General features: G+C 50.5%; 1 protein-coding gene across 3 annotated transcripts in view; it reads right to left on the bottom strand.

The window, feature by feature from the left end:
* CLDN11 (claudin 11) overlaps positions 1–22,759 on the bottom strand; it is a 131,472-nt gene that overhangs the window by 81,661 nt on the left and 27,052 nt on the right. For 2 of the 3 annotated variants that reach the window (XM_086949181.1, XM_086949179.1), the window contains exon 1: positions 4,298–5,839. The exons of the other annotated variant lie outside the window; for it this stretch is intronic. In XM_086949181.1, coding sequence (XP_086805307.1) covers positions 4,298–4,523 — 226 coding nt within the window. In that variant the 5' untranslated portion in view covers positions 4,524–5,839. Of the gene's footprint in view, positions 1–4,297; positions 5,840–22,759 lie in introns of those variants that run through there. 3 annotated transcript variants of the gene reach the window in all.

Here is a 22,759-nt window from a genome sequence, read left to right on the forward strand (position 1 = left end):
CTCCCGGCGGCTGCTGCATGTAACACCCTGGGTAGGGGCAGATATGTGGCATACCCCGGGAGGTGTATGCACTAGTGCACGGGTCATGCCTCACAGCGGGGGCAGGAGGCGCCGATCTGAGAGAGCCCTGAGGGAGGTCTGTTATTCCTCCAGGAGGTCTGTGGGTGACAGGCTGCGCAGAGGGCTGTATCTCTCACGCAGCCTGGCACAGACCCGACCGAGGAGCATGGGCTAAGTATACGGAGCGGGTCGGGGGCATCTTTCTCTCACTACCCTGACTGATATCTGCCCTTCTGTCCGGGGGTTTGTTGGGGGGTAGAGCTGGCAGAGGGTCTGTTTGACACTGCTCTGGCAAGGAGGTATCCAAGCCGAAGGGGGCCTGTCTAACAGGGTGGGTAGAGGCATGTCTCTCGCCCTCCCCTGGCAGGAACCTGTCCCAGCAGCAGGAGGTCTGTGGATGGTAGGGTCTGCCGCGGTATACCTCCCACCCTCACCTGCAGGGACCTGTCCCAGCAGCAGGAGGTCTGTGGATGGTACGGTCTACAGGGGTATACCTCCCACCCTCCCCTGCAGGGACCTGTCCCCGCCCCAGGAGGTCTGTGGATGGTACCGTCTGCAGGGATATACCTCCCACCGTCCCCATACCTCCCACCCTCCCCTGCAGGGACCTGTCCCAGCAGCAGGAGGTCTGTGGATGGTACGGTCTGCAGGGGTATACCTCTCACCCTCCCCTGCAGGGACCTGTCCCAGCAGCAGGAGGTCTGTGGATGGCAGGGTCTGCAGGGGTATACCTCTCACCCTCCCCTGCAGGGACCTGTCCCAGTAGCAGGAGGTCTGTGGATGGCAGGGTCTGCAGGGGTATACCTCCCACCCTCCCCTGCAGGGACCTGTCCCAGCAGTAGGTGGTCTGTGGATGGTACGGTCTGCAGGGGTATACCTCTCACCCTCCCCTGCAGGGACCTGTCCCAGCAGCAGGAGGTCTGTGGATGGCAGGGTCTGCAGGGGTATACCTCTCACCCTCCCCTGCAGGGACCTGTCCTAGTAGCAGGAGGTCTGTGGATGGCAGGGTCTGCAGGGGTATACCTCCCACCCTCCCCTGCAGGGACCTGTCCCAGCAGTAGGTGGTCTGTGGATGGTACGGTCTGCAGGGGTATACCTCTCACCCTCCCCTGCAGGGACCTGTCCCAGCAGCAGGAGGTCTGTGGATGGCAGGGTATGCAGGGGTATACCTCCCACCCTCCCCTGCAGGGACCTGTCCCAGCAGCAGGAGGTCTGTGGATGGTACGGTCTGCAGGGGTATACCTCCCACCCTCCCCTGCAGGGACCTGTCCCCGCCCCAGGAGGTCTGTGGATTGGAGTTCGTATGACGCACGTCTCTCACCCTGTCCTGGCATAGAGCTATCCCAGCGGCAGAGGGTCTGTGGATGTTCGGAACTGGAGGGACATATCTCTCACAAGGCCCTGGTAGTCATTAATAGGTCAAAATCAAGTGCTGGGACCCACAGTTTTGTTCAGAGGCTCGCAGCCAGATCTCTTGAATGTGGGCCTGCGAGGCAGCGCGGCCTTCAGTCCACCTCAGGCCCCTCTAACCCAACTCCAGGCACTCACTCCCTGCACCAGGCACTCACTCCCTGCACCAGACACTCACTTCCTGCACCAGGCACTCACCCCCTGCACCAGGCACTCACCCCCTGCACCAGGCACTCACTCCCTGCACCAGACACTCACCCCCTGCATCAGACACTCACCCCCTGCACCAGGCACTCACTCCCTGCACCAGGCACTCACTCCCTGCACCAGGCACTCACCCCCTGCACCAGGCACTCACTCCCTGCACCAGGCACTCACTCCCTGCACCAGGCACTCACCCCCTGCACCAGGCACTCACCCCCTGCACCAGGCACTCACTCCCTGCACCAGGCACTCACTCCCTGCACCAGGCACTCACTCCCTGCCTCGCGTTCTCACTCTTGCAGGTTCCTGCTTTCTCTCATTCCCATGGTGTTCACTCTTTTCGTCCCCCTTCTTTACCCCTTGTGAGTTTTTATATCTCTTGTTCTGGGTCAAAGTCCGATGGGGAAAAGAAAGTGCCAGTCCCCCAAAAATGAGTGCTGGGGAGCCCCTCCTGCCGCCACCAACACGAGTTAAACCCCGCCGAGACCTGTCCTAGCAGCAGGGGGTCTGTGAATAATAGGGTCTGCATGAGTATATCTCTCACTCTGCCCTAGCAGAGATGTGTCCCTGCAGCAGGGGGTCTGTGGTCGGTAGGGTTTACAGGGGTATATCTCTCACTCTGCCCTGGCAGAGATCTGGCCCTGCAGCAGGAGGTCTGTGGATGGTAAGGTCTGCATGGGTATACCTCTCACCCCCCCCCCCCCCCGGGCAGAGACCTGTCCCAGCAGCAGGTGGTCTGTGGATGGTAAGGTCTGCAGGGGTATACCTCCCACCCTCCCCTGCAGGGACCTGTCCCAGCAGCAGGAGGTCTGTGGATGGTAGGGTCTGCAGGGGTATACCTCTCACCCTCCCCTGGCAGAGACCTGTCCCAGCAGCAGGTGGTCTGTGGATGGTAAGGTCTGCAGGGGTATACCTCCCGCAGGGGGTTCCTGTAATGGAGTCGGTAGGGCGCACATCTCTCACCCTGTTCTGGCTAGAGCTAACCCAGCAGCAGGGGGTCTGTGGATGTACGAAACTGGAGGGACATATCTCTCACAAGGCCCTGGAAGCCCTTAATGGGTAAACAGAAGTGCTGGGGGGTTGCAGCCAGATCTCTTGAATGTGGGCCTGCAGGGGCAGCGCCGACATCATTCCACCTCCGGCCCCTATAACCCAACACCAGGCACTCACTCCCTGCACCAGGCACTCACTCCATGCACCGGGCACTCACTCCATGCACCGGGCACTCACTCCATGCACCAGGCACTCACTCCCTGCACCAGGCACTCACTCCATGCACCGGGCACTCACTCCATGCACCGGGCACTCACTCCATGCACCAGGCACTCACTCCCTGCCCCTTTATCTCATTCTTGCAGGCTCCTGCTTTCTCACTTTGCCACTTTATTCATTCTTTATCTCCCACCTTCTTACTCCCCTTGTGAGTTTTTCGCTCTCTTGTTCTGGGTCTAAGTTTGTTGGGGAAAACATAAATGCCGGTCCCCAAAAAATGAGTGCTGGTGGGCCCCACCTGCAGCCAGCCACCAACACGAGTTAAACACCGCTGAGACCTGTCCTAGCAGCAGGGGGTCTGTGGATGAAAGGGTCTGCAGGGGTATATCTCTCGCTCTGCCCTGGCAGCAGGTCACACTTCCTAAAAAACAGAAGTGGGGGGACTAACCTAGTTGATCAGTATGCGAGTGACATCACGGCGCGTGACATCACGGTGCGTGACATCACGAGGTGTGCCATCACGGCGCGTGACATCACGGTGCGTGACATCACGACGTGTGACATCACAGCACGTGACATCACAGGAAGTGGCATCACAAGATGTGGCATCAGATCTTCAGCCCTCACATATATGTTTAACATGTCTATCATGAGTACATGTATGCACATTTCGAGTAACAGGGAATCCATCCTGATTTAGACAGAAGATTCGCACTTTTGTAAGCTACACATAAAACAGGGTTGCCTTTTGTCAGCGTAACCTTCCTCTACCCATAGTGCTTTACAAGAAAAAATGGTGATATTTAAATTATTACAACATCTCCTCAGGGGAAGTAAGCCCTTTATAAATGCTATTTATTTTCTGTAAATACTGGAAAAGACCATCACATCTGACATTCTAACAGGCATGCATAGCTCCTAACCAGAGCCTGAACAAAGTCAAGAGCTGCCTCTCTGGAGTATGTGTGAAGTGCTAACAAGGTGTGAGCTTTTGATTCCCCTCTGCTACATTTGCATCAGGTGTGAGGCTCCTGACTGCCCCCAGCCAGGAGACCCCTCAGATTGGACCTCTGTGATGGGCCCAGCAGGAGTCTGAACTAAGAAAGCCCCCTCCCCGCCTGACATTGTTGGTCGGATTAGCAGACAACAAAGCGCAGGTGCTGCTGAGTGTTTCCCCAGTGTTTGCAAAATACACTGGAACGCATTCAGCATATTTTTCAGAAGGGACCAACTTCTTGGCAGAGTGGACGGCGTCCACCCTGTGAAAATAGTGGGTGAACGCCGTCCACTCGAGTGTACCCTCGGCGTGTGCCCTGCCTGGCAGTAATCTGGCCCTGCAACAGGGGTCTGTGGATGGTAGGGTCTGAACCTAAGGTGACCATAACCTCTGACCTCGAAGCTGGGGTGTTACCTGGCAGCAGCAGGATGTCCGCCAGCGGCTTGCAGTGGGTCAGTCCGATGGTGATGTGGCAGTCCGCCCAGAGCCCCCGGGAGCCCAACTCGTCCATCTTCAGGCAGGTGGTGATGCTGTAGGCACAGGTCAGGATCCAGTCGTTGGTGGCGGTGGCGACCACGACACCTATCCATCCGATGACGCTCGATAAGAAGCCGATGCACTGCAGGCTCGTGGAGGCCATGTCAGGCGGGGGCGGTGGGGGGCACAGAGGGGGCAGGGGGGCAAGTCTTTGCAGCGGGTGCCTAACAGTGCTTGAAATGGAAAAATAGAAGTGCAGGTGCAGAGTACCTGCTTGTTTCTGAGAAGTGCCGGTACTCTCCAATTAAAGGTATAGCATTTCTTAAGAGAAGGTACTGTGGGCAGTGCGAGAATTTGCACCCCTGCCTCGGGGCACGCCGAAGCTTACAGTACAAGGCTGGATCTGGACAGTACGACAGAAGGCAGTGCGAGCCTCTGCGCCAGGGCCTCGGGCACCCTCAGGCTTATAGTAAAAAGCTGGATCTGGACAGAACAGCTGGGGGCAGTGCGAGTCACTGCACAAGTGTCCCGGGGTCAGGCTGGGGGTGTGCAGTACAACAGAGGGTAGAGCGAGTCTCTGCACCAGGACCTCAGGGCACGCTGAAGCTTACAGTACAAGGCTGGACCTGGACAGTACAGCAGAGGGCAGTGCCAGTCTCTCCACTCGGGCCCTAGGGCAGGTTTGAGCTGTGCAGTTCCACAAAGGGCAGCTCTGTCTCTGCACCTGGCGCTAAGGGCAGTACAGAATAGGGCAGTGCCAGTCTCTCCACTCGGGCCCTAGGGTAGGTTTGAGCTGTGCAGTTCCACAAAGGGCAGTTCTGTCTCTGCACCTGGCGCTAAGGGCAGTACAGAATAGGGCAGTGCCAGTCTCTCCACTCGGGCCCTAGGGCAGGTTTGAGCTGTGCAGTTCCACAAAGGGCAGTTCTGTCTCTGCACCTGGCGCTAAGGGCAGTACAGAATGGGGCAGTGCCAGTCTCTCCACTCGGGCCCTAGGGCAGGTTTGAGCTGTGCAGTTCCACAAAGGGCAGTTCTGTCTCTGCACCTGGCGCTAAGGGCAGTACAGAATGGGGCAGTGCCAGTCTCTGCACCAAGGCCCTAGGGCAGGTTTGAGCTGCGCAGTTCAACAAAGGGCAGCTCTGTCCTGCACCTGGCGCTAAGGGCAGTACAGAATGGGGCAGTGCCAGTCTCTCCACTCGGGCCCTAGGGCAGGTTTGAGCTGTGCAGTTCCACAAAGGGCAGTTCTGTCTCTGCACCTGGCGCTAAGGGCAGTACAGAATGGGGCAGTGCCAGTCTCTGCACCAGTGCTCTAGGGCAGGCTGTGTGGAGCTCTCTCTCTGCCCCGGTCCCCTGGCTGGGGCTGTGCAGGGGATGGGTCTCCCGGGCGGTAAGCAGGTCCTCTGGTGTGACAGTTCCACGCAGTCTCTTCCCCCAGTGACAGCCGCAGTCCTCGGTCCTCTCCGCGGGAGATGCAGCGACTTCTCTGGACACTCTCGGGCCGGGACAGGATGGAGAGGAGAGCCAGGCACGCCTCTGCGCCAGGCGGGGCCTCCCAAAAGTGCTGCCGGCCAATGAGGAGAAGGCAGGGGGAGGAAGGGTATCAACTGGCCAGTATGTGCGGCAGCTACTACGGTCAGAGCCCGGCGCCTTGCAGCACTCCATGTGTGACCTGCGCACGGGACAAGTCAGAGGGGCAACCAACGAGGGACAGTCCACGAAATACAGCAGGACGACAACGTGCAACTGCAGCAGTGTCTTACTTGTAGTTTTTAGCTGCCACATTCACTCTTTTTTTACATTATTAATTGTTTTTAATGATATTCTGCTGCTATTTGGTTTTTAAATGCGTAGTCTTATTACATTTTGGTAATTTTAATTTCCCAGTTTTGTATATGTATGGTATGCATGTCTTGCTTTTATGATTATACTTTTTAATCAAATAAAGGGTTTATGAAAAACAGGACAAAGTGTAGTAAAGACAACACGCCCAGTACTCTCAAAAGAAAAAACAAAGCTGCGAAGTCATATTTCTGTGGAGTGCTTTGAGGAGATCAGAACCGCACTCACAGGAGTGTGACAGCACTGCGACGTCACTGCAATCAGCAATATGCAGCATTGCTTGACCTGGGTGGGCCTCGTGGGGCACTGACTGCCCCGGTACATTCCTTCTGCGCAGAGGCCTAACTGAGGGGCCCGCACTCTCTAGGGGCCCCTACTCAGCATAAACCCTGTGAACATCTGCGAGGAGGAGTTGGCCCTTTCTGCAGAGGGCCACAGGTTTGTGTTACGCCCCTGCCTGTCTCCGTCTCCTCAGTTTTATTAATAATGGCGGCGAATGATTTTTTGGAAGGTTGCTGAAGGAAAACTGAGGTACATGATGTGAGATACACGTACCTAGAAAAGGATCACGGGATACAGCCTATGGGGGAGTGTGGGGGGGGGGGGGGGGGGGGGGGGGTCGAAAAATAGACAACAGCCCCCTGGAGGTCTGCAGCACTTTTTTTTCTTTCAGGGCATGGGTACTTTCACCAAAGAAGAGATTGTCTGAGTCTGAGGGGAGGAAATGGCGGGAAATCAAAAATAGGGGAAAGTACGCCTCGGGTAGAAAAAGGAAGGAGTGCATCTGAGTGGAACAGTCCAGACGAGAATGGCCAAAGTGGTCGGTTCTAGAATGAGTGGGGCCCGGGCAGAATAGGAACACGTGAGGCCCCTTTAATTTTCATAAGCAGTAACATCACAGGAAGTCCATCACAGGAAGTGACGCCAATTGACCATTCGTTTTCTGGCATTGTTAAAGCAAAAGGGAGGAAAAGGACGAAGAAGAAAAGTAAATGAGACGAAAGTTGACAGAAGGAAAAGTCGGTGCGATGTGGAGGGTATGGACTTCCGTTATGAGAAAAAGAAGCTGGTGTAGGACTAGCTGAGGTGAAATATATAATGTGCCATGCGCAGAAGGTGGAAGGAAGGAGAGCCAGACGAATGATGGATGCAGTAACTTCTAAGGGGAATAAGAATATAAGAGGAAGGTCTGAGAGGAGGAGGCTGGGAACATCACATTTTATGATCCAGCTCCTGCTGACGCAGTTTTACCATTTATCGCGCTGTGAATAAGTGCTAGTTACTTCTATCGGCTCTGACAGAAACCAGTTTATCAACATTGGGAGGATGAAGGTCCGAGGCGGCCATGCCAGGATGCTCACTGGTGAGATAGAGGCAACGCTCATATGTCCGGGTTGGTGACTCACTTTGCCAGCTTGCTGAGGGAAAATGGAAGAGAGAAAAGAGCCGAGCAGAGTCTGTCGTCGCAGGGCAGTGAGAATACTCTAGAAGTCCAAATATTTCCCCCTTTTAAGGCCTGATATATTTTCACCTCACTAACTTTAAAGTGTTTAATCTGCATGCACAGCGTTCACAATTCCCTATTACAGGTGGCCCCAGCGGTTCTATCAGTGCCCCCTGTGGCCCCCCGCATGAACATCCTTTCTAGAGGGGCCACCGAGTGCGATTTCTCTGCTTCAGCGGTAGTCAGATGACAGCAATCACACACAACTGCAATACAACTTCACCACTGCGAGACCCCATGCACAGCAGCACTGCAACACTCCACCATCACAGAATCTGAAGAGTGCAGCAACAACAACCACATTCACAGCATCACAGCTGCACCACAACTTCAGCGAGTCTGGGGAGTGCAGGGCAGAAACAACAACCACACTCACAGCATCACAGCTGCAACACAACTTCACTGAGTCTGGAGAGTGCAGGACAGAAACAACAACCACACTCAAAGCATCACAGCTGCGCCGCAACTTCACTGAGTCTGGGGAATGCAGGACAGAAACAACAACCACACTCACAGCATCACAGCTGCAACACAACTCCACTTAGTCTCGGGAGTGCAGGGCAGAAACAACAACCACACTCACAGCATCACAGCTGCAACACAACTTCACTTAGTCTCGGGAGTGCAGGGCAGAAACAACAACCACACTCACAGCATCACAGCTGCAACACAACTTCACTTAGTCTCGGGAGTGCAGGGCAGAAACAACAACCACACTCACAGCATCACAGCTGCAACACAACTTCACTGAGTCTGGGGAATGCAGGACAGAAACAACAACCACACTCACAGCATCACAGCTGCACCGCAACTTCACTTAGTCTCGGGAGTGCAGGGCAGAAACAACAACCACACTCACAGCATCACAGCTGCAACACAACTTCACAGAGTCTGGGGAGTGCAGGACAGAAACAACAACCACACTCACAGCATCACAGCTGCACTGCAACTTCACTGAGTCTGGGGAGTGCAGGACAGAAACAACAACCACACTCACAGCATCACAGCTGCACCACAACTTCACTGAGTCTTGGGAGTGCAGGGCAGAAACAACAACCACACTCACAGCATCACAGCTGCACCGCAACTTCACAGAGTCTGGGGAGTGCAGGACAGAAACAACAACCACACTCACAGCATCACAGCTGCAACACAACTTCACTGAGTCTTGGGAGTGCAGGGCAGAAACAACAACCACACTCACAGCATCACAGCTGCACCGCAACTTCACTGAGTCTTGGGAGTGCAGGGCAGAAACAACAACCACACTCACAGCATCACAGCTGCACCGCAACTTCACAGAGTCTGGGGAGTGCAGGACAGAAACAACAACCACACTCACAGCATCACAGCTGCACCACAACTTCACTGAGTCTTGGGAGTGCAGGGCAGAAACAACAACCACACTCACAGCATCACAGCTGCAACACAACTTCACTTAGTCTCGGGAGTGCAGGGCAGAAACAACAACCACACTCACAGCATCACAGCTGCACCGCAACTTCACAGAGTCTGGGGAGTGCAGGACAGAAACAACAACCACACTCACAGCATCACAGCTGCACCACAACTTCACTGAGTCTTGGGAGTGCAGGGCAGAAACAACAACCACACTCACACCATCACAGCTGCACCGCAACTTCACAGAGTCTGGGGAGTGCAGGACAGAAACAACAACCACACTCACAGCATCACAGCTGCAACACAACTTCACTTAGTCTCGGGAGTGCAGGGCAGAAACAACAACCACACTCACAGCATCACAGCTGCAACACAACTTCACTTAGTCTCGGGAGTGCCGGGCAGAAACAACAACCACACTCACAGCATCACAGCTGCAACACAACTTCACAGAGTCTGGGGAGTGCAGGACAGAAACAACAACCACACTCACAGCATCACAGCTGCGCCGCAACTTCACAGAGTCTGGGGAGTGCAGGACAGAAACAACAACCACACTCACAGCATCACAGCTGCGACGCAACTTCACAGAGTCTGGGGAGTGCAGGGCAGAGACAACAACCACACTCACAGCATCACAGCTGCACCGCAACTTCACTTAGTCTCGGGAGTGCAGGGCAGAAACAACAACCACACTCACAGCATCACAGCTGCACCGCAACTTCCCTCAGTCTGGGGAGTGCAGGACAGAAACAACAACCACACTCACAGCATCACAGCTGCACCGCAACTTCACTTAGTCTGGGGAGTGCAGGACAGAAACAACAACCACACTCACAGCATCACAGCTGCGCCGCAACTTCACAGAGTCTGGGGAGTGCAGGGCAGAGACAACAACCACACTCACAGCATCACAGCTGCACCGCAACTTCCCTCAGTCTGGGGAGTGCAGGACAGAAACAACAACCACACTCACAGCATCACAGCTGCACCGCAACTTCACTTAGTCTCGGGAGTGCAGGGCAGAAACAACAACCACACTCACAGCATCACAGCTGCAACACAACTTCACTTAGTCTCGGGAGTGCAGGGCAGAAACATCAACCACACTCACAGCATCACAGCTGCGCCGCAACTTCACAGAGTCTGGGGAGTGCAGGACAGAAACAACAACCACACTCACAGCATCACAGCTGCAACACAACTTCACTTAGTTCGGGAGTGCAGGGCAGAAACATCAACCACACTCACAGCATCACAGCGGCACCACAACTTCCCTCAGTCTAGGGAGTGCAGGACAGAAAGTGACCACACTCACAGTATGACAGCTGCACCACAACTTCACTGAGTCTTGGGAGTGCAGGGCAGAAACAACAACCACACTCACAGCATCACAGCTGCACCACAACTTCACTGAGTCTTGGGAGTGCAGGGCAGAAACAACAACCACACTCACAGCATCACAGCTGCACCGCAACTTCACTGAGTCTGGGGAATGCAGGACAGAAACAACAACCACACTCACAGCATCACAGCTGCAACACAACTTCACTTAGTCTCGGGAGTGCCGGGCAGAAACAACAACCACACTCACAGCATCACAGCTGCGCCGCAACTTCACAGAGTCTGGGGAGTGCAGGACAGAAACAACAACCACACTCACAGCATCACAGCTGCGCCGCAACTTCACAGAGTCTGGGGAGTGCAGGACAGAAACAACAACCACACTCACAGCATCACAGCTGCAACACAACTTCACTTAGTCTCGGGAGTGCAGGGCAGAAACATCAACCACACTCACAGCATCACAGCTGCAACACAACTTCACTGAGTCTGGAGAGTGCAGGACAGAAACAACAACCACACTCACAGCATCACAGCTGCACCGCAACTTCACTGAGTCTGGGGAATGCAGGACAGAAACAACAACCACACTCACAGCATCACAGCTGCACCGCAACTTCACTGAGTCTGGGGAGTGCAGGGCAGAAACAACAACCACACTCACAGCATCACAGCTGCAACACAACTTCACTTAGTCTCGGGAGTGCAGGGCAGAAACAACAACCACACTCACAGCATCACAGCTGCAACACAACTTCACTGAGTCTTGGGAGTGCAGGGCAGAAACAACAACCACACTCACAGCATCACAGCTGCACCACAACTTCACTGAGTCTTGGGAGTGCAGGGCAGAAACAACAACTACACTCACAGCATCACAGCTGCACCGCAACTTCACTGAGTCTGGGGAATGCAGGACAGAAACAACAACCACACTCACAGCATCACAGCTGCAACACAACTTCACTTAGTCTCAGGAGTGCAGGGCAGAAACAACAACCACACTCACAGCATCACAGCTGCGCCGCAACTTCACAGAGTCTGGGGAGCGCAGGACAGAAACAACAACCACACTCACAGCATCACAGCTGCGCCGCAACTTCACAGAGTCTGGGGAGTGCAGGACAGAAACAACAACCACACTCACAGCATCACAGCTGCAACACAACTTCACTTAGTCTCGGGAGTGCAGGGCAGAAACATCAACCACACTCACAGCATCACAGCTGCAACACAACTTCACTGAGTCTGGAGAGTGCAGGACAGAAACAACAACCACACTCACAGCATCACAGCTGCACCGCAACTTCACTGAGTCTGGGGAATGCAGGACAGAAACAACAACCACACTCACAGCATCACAGCTGCAACACAACTTCACTTAGTCTCGGGAGTGCAGGGCAGAAACAACAACCACACTCACAGCATCACAGCTGCACCGCAACTTCACTGAGTCTGGGGAGTGCAGGGCAGAAACAACAACCACACTCACAGCATCACAGCTGCAACACAACTTCACTTAGTCTCGGGAGTGCAGGGCAGAAACAACAACCACACTCACAGCATCACAGCTGCAACACAACTTCACTGAGTCTGGAGAGTGCAGGACAGAAACAACAACCACACTCACAGCATCACAGCTGCACCGCAACTTCACTGAGTCTGGGGAATGCAGGACAGAAACAACAACCACACTCACAGCATCACAGCTGCAACACAACTTCACTTAGTCTCGGGAGTGCAGGGCAGAAACAACAACCACGCTCACAGCATCACAGCTGCAACACAACTTCACTTAGTCTCGGGAGTGCAGGGCAGAAACAACAACCACACTCACAGCATCACAGCTGCGCCGCAACTTCACAGAGTCTGGGGAGTGCAGGGCAGAAACAACAACCACACTCACAGCATCACAGCTGCGCCGCAACTTCACAGAGTCTGGGGAGTGCAGGACAGAAACAACAACCACACTCACAGCATCACAGCTGCAACACAACTTCACTTAGTCTCGGGAGTGCAGGGCAGAAACATCAACCACACTCACAGCATCACAGCGGCACCACAACTTCCCTCAGTCTAGGGAGTGCAGGACAGAAAGTGACCACACTCACAGTATGACAGCTGCACCACAACTTCACTGAGTCTGGGGAATGCAGGACAGAAACAACAACCACACTCACAGCATCACAGCTGCACCGCAACTTCACTGAGTCTGGGGAATGCAGGACAGAAACAACAACCACACTCACAGCATCACAGCTGCAACACAACTTCACTTAGTCTGGGGAATGCAGGACAGAAACAACAACCACACTCACAGCATCACAGCTGCAACACAACTTCACTTAGTCTCAGGAGTGCAGGGCAGAAACAACAACCACACTCAAAGCATCACAGCTGCGCCGCAACTTCACAGAGTCTGGGGAGTGCAGGACAGAAACAACAACCACACTCTCAGCATCACAGCTGCGCCGCAACTTCACAGAGTCTGGGGAGTGCAGGACAGAAACAACAACCACACTCACAGCATCACAGCTGCAACACAACTTCACTTAGTCTCGGGAGTGCAGGGCAGAAACATCAACCACACTCACAGCATCACAGCGGCACCACAACTTCCCTCAGTCTAGGGAGTGCAGGACAGAAAGTGACCACACTCACAGTATGACAGCTGCAACACAACTTCACTTAGTCTCGGGAGTGCAGGGCAGAAACATCAACCACACTCACTGCATCACAGCGGCACCACAACTTCCCTCAGTCTAGGGAGTGCAGGACAGAAAGTGACCACACTCACAGTATGACAGCTGCAACACAACTTCACTTAGTCTCGGGAGTGCAGGACAGAAACAACAACCACACTCACAGCATCACAGCTGCGCCGCAACTTCACAGAGTCTGGGGAGTGCAGGACAGAAACAACAACCACACTCACAGCATCACAGCTGCAACACAACTTCACTTAGTCTCGGGAGTGCAGGACAGAAACAACAACCACACTCACAGCATCACAGCTGCAACACAACTTCACTTAGTCTCGGGAGTGCAGGGCAGAAACATCAACCACACTCACAGCATCACAGCAGCACCACAACTTCCCTCAGTCTAGGGAGTGCAGGACAGAAAGTGACCACACTCACAGTATGACAGCTGCACCACAACTTCACTGAGTCTGGGGAATGCAGGACAGAAACAACAACCACACTCACAGCATCACAGCTGCACCGCAACTTCACTGAGTCTGGGGAATGCAGGACAGAAACAACAACCACACTCACAGCATCACAGCTGCAACACAACTTCACTTAGTCTGGGGAATGCAGGACAGAAACAACAACCACACTCAAAGCATCACAGCTGCGCCGCAACTTCACAGAGTCTGGGGAGTGCAGGACAGAAACAACAACCACACTCACAGCATCACAGCTGCGCCGCAACTTCACAGAGTCTGGGGAGTGCAGGACAGAAACAACAACCACACTCACAGCATCACAGCTGCAACACAACTTCACTTAGTCTCGGGAGTGCAGGGCAGAAACATCAACCACACTCACAGCATCACAGCTGCAACACAACTTCACTTAGTCTCGGGAGTGCCGGGCAGAAACAACAACCACACTCACAGCATCACAGCTGCAACACAACTTCACAGAGTCTGGGGAGTGCAGGACAGAAACAACAACCACACTCACAGCATCACAGCTGCGCCGCAACTTCACAGAGTCTGGGGAGTGCAGGACAGAAACAACAACCACACTCACAGCATCACAGCTGCGCCGCAACTTCACAGAGTCTGGGGAGTGCAGGGCAGAGACAACAACCACACTCACAGCATCACAGCTGCACCGCAACTTCACTTAGTCTCGGGAGTGCAGGGCAGAAACAACAACCACACTCACAGCATCACAGCTGCAACACAACTTCACTTAGTCTCGGGAGTGCAGGGCAGAAACAACAACCACACTCACAGCATCACAGCTGCAACACAACTTCCCTCAGTCTGGGGAGTGCAGGACAGAAACAACAACCACACTCACAGCATCACAGCTGCAACACAACTTCACTTAGTCTCGGGAGTGCAGGGCAGAAACAACAACCACACTCACAGCATCACAGCTGCACCACAACTTCCCTCAGTCTGGGGAGTGCAGGACAGAAACAACAACCACACTCACAGCATCACAGCTGCAACACAACTTCACTTAGTCTCGGGAGTGCAGGGCAGAAACAACAACCACACTCACAGCATCACAGCTGCACCGCAACTTCACTTAGTCTCGGGAGTGCAGGGCAGAAACAACAACCACACTCACAGCATCACAGCTGCGCCGCAACTTCACAGAGTCTGGGGAGTGCAGGGCAGAGACAACAACCACGCTCACAGCAGCACAGCTGCATGCAACTTTACTGAGTCTGGGGAGTGCAGGGCAGAAACAACAACCACACTCACTGCAGCACAGCTGAACCACAGCTTGAGTGAGTCTGGGGAGTGCAGGGCAGAAAGCAACCACACTCACTGCACAGAAACTTCACTGACTGAGGAGCCCAGTGCAGAAAGTAACCACAATCACACCAGCACAGTTCAGTGCAGAAAACAACCACACTCACAGCTGCAAAGCAACCTCTCTGAGTTCTGGCAGTGCAGGGCAGATTCATCAACCACACTCACAGCAGCACGGGTGCACTGCGACTTCACAGAGGCAGCGGGTGCTGTGCATGTCACAGTGACAGCAACCACACTCACAGTAACACACACGCATTCAACTTCACTGCACCAGCGAATGCTACAGCAGCAAACTTACAGCACCACAGTTTCGCTGTGTGATGATGGTGCGTGTACATACAACAGTGCACTCACCGCAGTGCCCCAGTGCAGCTGTGAGAGGGTACAGAGGCAACGCCACAGCACAAGGCAAAGCCCAAGGAAACAACACTCAGAATAAACGCAGGATGCAGCTGACAAAACATATTCTGTAAACAGAGGAAGAGGGTCACAATGGCGCTTTGTGCAGGGGCAGAGCCATAAACCCCCATCCAGCAGCAGGAGGATTCAGGGCACAATCATTCACTGTCCTAGCAGGCTGAGGAACGACAGGAGACCTGAACAAACACACAACAGCAATACTGAGGAGGCAAGCATTACAGGACCTAACTGGAGCAGAGCTGACGTTTGAAAACTTGGAGAGGGAAAACCACACGTTACTAAGCCATGGGCTATAATTGGACCGGGGCCTGCTGGGGCTCAGCACCGGCAGTTCTAAAAAGCAGGAGCTGAGACGGGTCCCTATCGGGGTCTCCATTTTTTTCCTCACCCTCAGGGTGAAAAAAAATCTTACCTCTGCATCAGTGCCACCCTTCACTGCCTTTGATGTAACTTCAAAGAGACTCCTTATAGTTCTTTCACAGTCTCATCATTTCAGAACTGAAGCATTTCCAATATTATATAGAACGAAGCCATAGTTGTTGCTTAGTTATCTTATGCAACTAACAACCATTGACAAAGCCAATAGTCCTAGCTTGTTGTAGATGTAATGCTATTTGTTGTATTATATATCTGGATGCAATGACAGAAACAGCAGCTTACCAGTCAAGTGGCACACTATAATAAGCACAGGTTTTTAGCGTAGGTGTTTTTAAGTCACACCCTTAATTACACCAGCCCGCCACTTTGGGAGACCACTCCCCAGTTTTTTCATCCCACGTAAAGCCCTGACTAAGCCCGTACCAACAATGAACAGAAGTACACGTGCATGCATCAACAAAAGAAGGCAAATCGAGCACACAACAGTCATGCCTGACAACAGTGCCATGGTGGCTTGAAAAAACAACCACAATGCAACAGAACTGAAGTAGCAAAGCATAGAGCACACACCGGCCACACTACAGCAGCAAAGCACAGAGCCCAGCACTCACACTGCAAACGCTCATGCATATAATGAGCATTGACAAAGCCATCAGGCCTGGGTTTAATGTGCTAACACATGTTATGTTATGTTATGTTAAGAGTTTTCTAGAGCGCACAGCTGCCCCAGCAAAGGAGCATCCCGGCGCATGCAGCATAAGCATCGGTGTTGGAAATGAGGCATCCCTTCAGGTCACAGGTCTGGCATGCATGACTCAGTAACTGCTGGGCCAGCCCTGTGAAATGTGCTGAGTCTTTCCGGTGCTATTTCGGACACTGAAACACATTCAGCAGTGCTGTAGCATATTTACGAATATTTCATACAACGCAGTACAGGAGATGAATTTGGTGCGCTGTATTGCATAAGATGGAGAGAGCACGACAACACCATATCTACTAATATATGGTGCTATTCTTTTTTTGGAGTTTTATATCACGCAAACTCTACCCGTAGGTATCAGAGCGCTCTAAATGAGCACCAGTTGCGTTACACAAGGACAAATTCATTTGTGTCCTTGTGATTAAGTGATTTGCCCAGAATCACAAGATGTTGAGAGTCGTAGCACAGACTCGAATCCGGTTCCTCAGCTTCGAGGTTGACCGCTCTAGCTGTTAGGCCACATCATTTCCTAGCTATTGCTCTCTACCCAAGCACTGGTGCACTTTCAGGCTCCCTAACACCACGCACACACCTATGTACCATAGTGTTGTTGTACTTTTGATTCTACTTGTGATGTTTAGCGTAGAATTTGTATCAGAAGGGTAAAAACACAATGCTAAAAAATACTTAATTTTCCACTTTGAATGCATGCCGTGCAGTGCATCACACGTACAAAGTTAAAAAAAAGTTTGAAAAGAAAAACTTTTCTCCTACTTTGCACCTGCCTCAAGAAGGTGTATTTTTTGGTGTAAAGACTTGTCTATAAATATGTAAGTAAGTTGACAGGTATTTGTGTTAAAAATTAATTGTGCTTTCATGTGTACGACCCTGTATCACACCTGGAATACTAACTTGATGCAGAGTAATACAAAGTAGCACAAAATACTGTTTACATTAATTTTAGACAACTTTCCAGCACAAAAAAAGGGTTGCGCTAGAAAGTTATTAGCTTAGCAACATTTTGTAGCAGTTTGCATCACTTGTGTTACTTTGCACCGGTGCGAAGCCTCAATAAATCTGCCCCTTTGGGTGTTTTTTGCTCACAGAGCAGCAACCTGCAGGAGTGAGGGAGGACTCTTGTTTTCAGTTCCATCTAAGCCCAACAAAATGCCTCACTATAAGGACCACCAGCACTCCTTATTTTCGAATCAGCCTGGCTGGGAGCTAGCTGCAGCTAACAGTTTGTTGACAGGGTTATTGATGAAAGAAAGACACACAGCTTGGCACTCCACAAGTGTTTGAGAAACAAATTATGATTTGGAGACTGGTTAAAAAACAACAGGGTTTCACCCTCCTTCCTATCTGCTTCCCTGCTCTCCTTGGCACTGATTCATAAATCACTAAGCTATAACACAGGACCTGTAACTTGTAACCTACAGGTAACGTCAGGCTTTCTACAATAAAAGCAGAATTATCCAGCAAGAGCATTAAACACCAAATTGATCTCAGTGCTAATACACACTGGAATGTGCTCGGTACACCAGAATCTCCACACGAGGTGTCTTAATTTTATAGGTTATTTTAGAATTCAGACTGTTTGCAACCAATTTAATGAGTCAGAACAAATCACATTTGCTCATGTTGCAAATTACTTTAGGATAGAGTTAAAAAAAAAAAGGTTGACTGTCAAACTCTGCCCCTCATGACTTTGCCCGACATGACCGCCCCTTTGTGCTGCCACCCCAATGCGGCGCACCATGGCGCAAGGATAGACAGATGCGTGACGCATCTGTCGGTGTGAGGGTGACGCAGTGCTGGAGCTGTGTCGCAAGCATGACGCAACTCCAGCACTGCTCAAGGGTGCTCTATACCTAATATGCTGCGTCACTCCTTACGCCTGCTTCAAGCAGGCGTAATGATTTTACACAGCGGGGACGTAAAAGTGACTCAGTGAAATCTTGTAGATTTCACTGCGTCACTTTTACGGGCTTCCTTGCGATGGAATGTCCAGCCTGCATACATTATACCTGACGCAGGTATAATGTAGCGCAGGGCTTTACAATGTGACGCATCTCACTAGATGTATCATGTTGTAAATACGTTGCATAGTGGCGCCTTGTTAATGCTGCCGCTGCGTCACTAAAGTGAAAAAGTGTTGCAAGGGGCTTGTAAGTCTGACCGTGTATATATTGAAGGGTTCCCTGCTTTCAACACAGACCTGCTTTTGTTTCTATGTCACATATACATCGCATGGAAGACATCCTTCACTATAGCCCTTGTTCAATTTCTTTGACAGATAAAGAAAAGAGCTTTAATTAAAGCTCCCTTCCAACAGACCCTTCATATGGCATCAAACAATATGAGGACTGTATAAAAGGTGGTCGAGCCTTCAATGTCGGCAGCCATTTTGTTCAACAAAACAAAACGTAAAAGGCATATAGAATTATCAGTTTCTGTGGCACTAAGGAAAAGACCCCGAAAAGGAAGGATGGATGGTGGCACTATTAGGGGGAATTTGGAGCACACAGTTGAAGTAGCCAGTGATGAGAAGGAGGAATTAAATGATCTGGTAGGCAGAAGAAATGAAGGTCAAGACGTGTGGAGGGAGTCAGTAGGAGTGGACAGGGAGAGGTACAATTGTAAATGAATACCTCATGAAGTTCAATGCAAGCAGTGTATTGTGAGTTGATAGATGCAGCATTACAGGCAAAAGTATAATGTGAGGAAGAAATACTCATCTAGGATGAGGTAGGATCTGAGTGGTAAAGTCTCAAACCAGTTGCTGAAATAGACTGGTCAAAAAGCTACTTCAATGCTTTCTATGATTCTTTTTTTACTGTTTTATTCTCTCTATTTTTATCCTTGAGCCCGATTCATACAATTTCACTGCAGCAATTACTTTTGTAATGACATGCATTTAGTACTGTGAACTATGTATTGACACCCTTGTTCCTATCAATACATTTTTTTTCCTGAAACTTAAAAAAAAGCCATTGGTTTCTGGGGGTGAACCCAAAACCCAGTCTTGGAATATCTTAAGTAAAAGGTGTTATTAATCGCTGTGCAGTCAACCCAGACTAAATAATTCAGAGCTCACTGGTCACTCTGAAAGATATTGCAAGTGTGTGTGTGTGTGTGTGAGGAGGGGGGAGGTGGGTTGAGAAAAACAATCTGCACTGCAACAACTGTTTAACCACAACATGCATAGGAAGCAACACACATTGCAATCACAATTGACTGTAAAATCGCAGAAGACCACAATTACGACCGAATTACAACAGTGGGGTGACAAGCATTGCTACTGTTCACACTTGAACAATGTAAAGCTGTTCTGAACTTGACACAACTGTCCCACCATCACTGAAAACTGATGCGCAGAAGTGACACAAGAAACTCCATGGCACAAGCAATCATGGCTGCTAAGGATGTATGACGTTACAACGCATACTTTTACTCCGCATACCATTACAACGCGGTATTTACAACGCATACCGTTACAACGCATAGCGCTTTGGGGTGCTGGATAGTGGTAAGTATAATTTACTATTCTAACTCCAGTCCCCGTGGACCCTAGGGAAGGTGTTGGATAGTAAATTAAACTTACCTCTTATCCTAGAGCGCCCCCCAGCGCAATGCGTTGTAATGGTATGCGTTGTAATGCCTGCGTTGTAGTGGTAGTGCGTTGTAAAAATTGCGTTGTAACAGGTGCATACCGGCTGCCAACCTAGTTTACTGAAACATCCGGTGTGCCGCAAACCTTAGGAACCAATGTGCCAATTTCCACAAAAAAAAGGGAAATCAAGCCAGGATAGTTTGGAAAATCCCACTTCACTCATGCTATAAAGGATTTATTGCCTAGTCACTGGAATTAGTTTGAACTTCTTCATGTGACCAGCATAGCACAACCCCTGCACACACAGTCAGCCAGCCTAGCACCTGAACAACAAACTGAACCACACAAAAAGCAAATATGCTTAATATTTAGAGTTGTACGAGCCACTAAAGATTCGAGCCAGGCTCCAGACAGATGTCTGGCTCAGCCCAAGATCCTCTTGGGCCTTCAACCCCAATAGAGCTGAGCTTTCATATGACTTTAGCCTGCCATCCCTGCTCTAACGTCATGCGCCAACAACTAAAGAAAGCACTAACCTTTGATGTAAAATACAGGAGCGGCCGGTGTGGGGGTGTTGAATTGAACAATGTGAAACCCAGAAAAACTGAACTCAATCCTGGCTACCCCGCTTGACCAAATATTTTATTTCACTGTGCATTCATTCTTTTTCTGCATTATTGCATATAACAGCACATTGAAGCCTGCTTTCCTAGCCGAGGATTTGCAATCGGTCCGCGACCTTTTAATTAGGCAGTATCGCCATCTATTGGATTTTTGGATAACTTCAAAGGGTGAAGTTCCATTTAAGCTCCTATTCTGTGTGTAACAGTTGCACGCTTTCTAACATTAACTATTATTATCTAACCTTCCACACAATGTCGTAATTTTATTTAAAGGCATCTTTTAGAAAACTCCTTTTTAATTTAATAGGCCTTCGAGTCTAAGCACCGAGAAACATCCAGAAGCGTTAGTCGAAGGTTTGAGCTAATATGGGTCTTACTCGATTCGTCTCTAGTATTGACTAATCAAGCAATAAACGTTGTTGTGTTGCTAAAATCAATTTATTATATATGTAGATTGTTGGCTTCTGTATTTCGGGTGCACATATAGCTTATTATTGCAAGGCACTGAAAAGCACTGCAGCAAAAAGCCGAAAGATATTTAGGGGATTGTTTAAAATGGAAAATGGAGATAATTTATTGACCACAATCAGTTTATAGTAAAACCTGATCATCCATCAGTAGTTAACTCTTGGGCCCAGATTCTGATAGCTGACAGTCAAGGCGGCGCAGCACCCAAAGATGCCGCGCAGCGGGACAGGGAGCGATCAAAAGAGCGCCATATTCACATGGAAATGGCTCTCCCCTCTCCCTAGTTCTGATTTCAGCTGCCGAGCGCCACGCACACTCCTTACCTCCATAGCGCTAGGGTGTGTGCATGAGTCTAGCATAGGTTTTGTACAGGAAGTGTATAGGATTGGGGGAGGCTGTTCACGTCACAACTAGAGGATTTGGTCAAAAAGGCAGCGAAAGATAAGAAAGTATTGCAACCTTTTAGACTATAAACTTCAAAGATATCTTTTCTTTACAAAAAGTATAGTCAAGCCTTCAAACAGCCCTTTCGAGGTCAGGCTCATGGTCGGGGCTCTGCGGTAGGAGGAAAATCCTGACTCAAATTGCTATCCAAGCAGCAACATGAGCTCAATAAATGACAACCAATCAGACACTGTGGGAAGAAGAAACCTCATTTCTCACACTTGGCATTGTCTGACCACTCACAAATGGGTTCTGGACATTGTCCATTGAGTTTATAAAATTCAGTTTGAGAACCCTCCTCAAGAACCACATTTTGTTCAGACACCACTACCCAAAGACTCATTGAAACAAGAAGAAATGCATCAGGGAGTGAAATATCTCCCACTAAAAAATGCGATAACCCAGTTACAGTGGGCCCGATTCACAGAACTAACTTAAGACAAAATCCTTAACTTACTACTTTTAGTATTCACAGAAGTTAGGATTTTGTCTTAAGTCTGTCTTAAGACAAAATTAAGACAAAATCCTAACTTCTGTGAATACCAAAAGTAGTAAGTTTAGGATTTAGTCTTAAGTTAGTTCTGTGAATCGGGCCCCGAATCACCAGCATACAATCCAGGTCCTGTCCTCTCTAGAGTTGAAACTAAACAGAGAAAATTCACATTTTCTTCCACCTCGACAGACATTCCATGGGAACATTATTCAACTCAGAGCCTTCCAGACTTTTTCTTCCATAGGAGAGAATGTCAACTTCACACTGCCCCATCCAGCAACTTCACCAGGCTGTAGCTCCAGCCAGACAATGGTTGAGGATACAGGGATTAATGTCCCCCTGTACCGCAGGGGTTCCGGGGTCTCGACTTCATCAACACCCAATAGTTCAGATTATTCCTGATCCCAATCATCTCTGGACTACAAAGCAGAAATTCCAATGACTATCACAATGGTCAATCAATTACTTTGTTGGCTATTTCCTCAGAATTTTTGGAGGAGATTTCTGATTTTAGAACCTCTTCCATTAATAATAAAAACTGACACCAGTCATTGGGGTTGAAGGGTATTTTGGGGGGATTAGGAGGTCCTAGGTAGCTGGTTACCAATGATAGTAGACAACTCATCGAACTGGAGCGAGTTAGTAGTGATAGGAAAATGTTTACTGTTTTT

The sequence above is a fragment of the Lissotriton vulgaris genome, unplaced genomic scaffold (assembly GCF_964263255.1).
Source record: "Lissotriton vulgaris unplaced genomic scaffold, aLisVul1.2 SCAFFOLD_1346, whole genome shotgun sequence".
Classification (NCBI taxonomy): Eukaryota; Metazoa; Chordata; class Amphibia; order Caudata; family Salamandridae; genus Lissotriton; species Lissotriton vulgaris.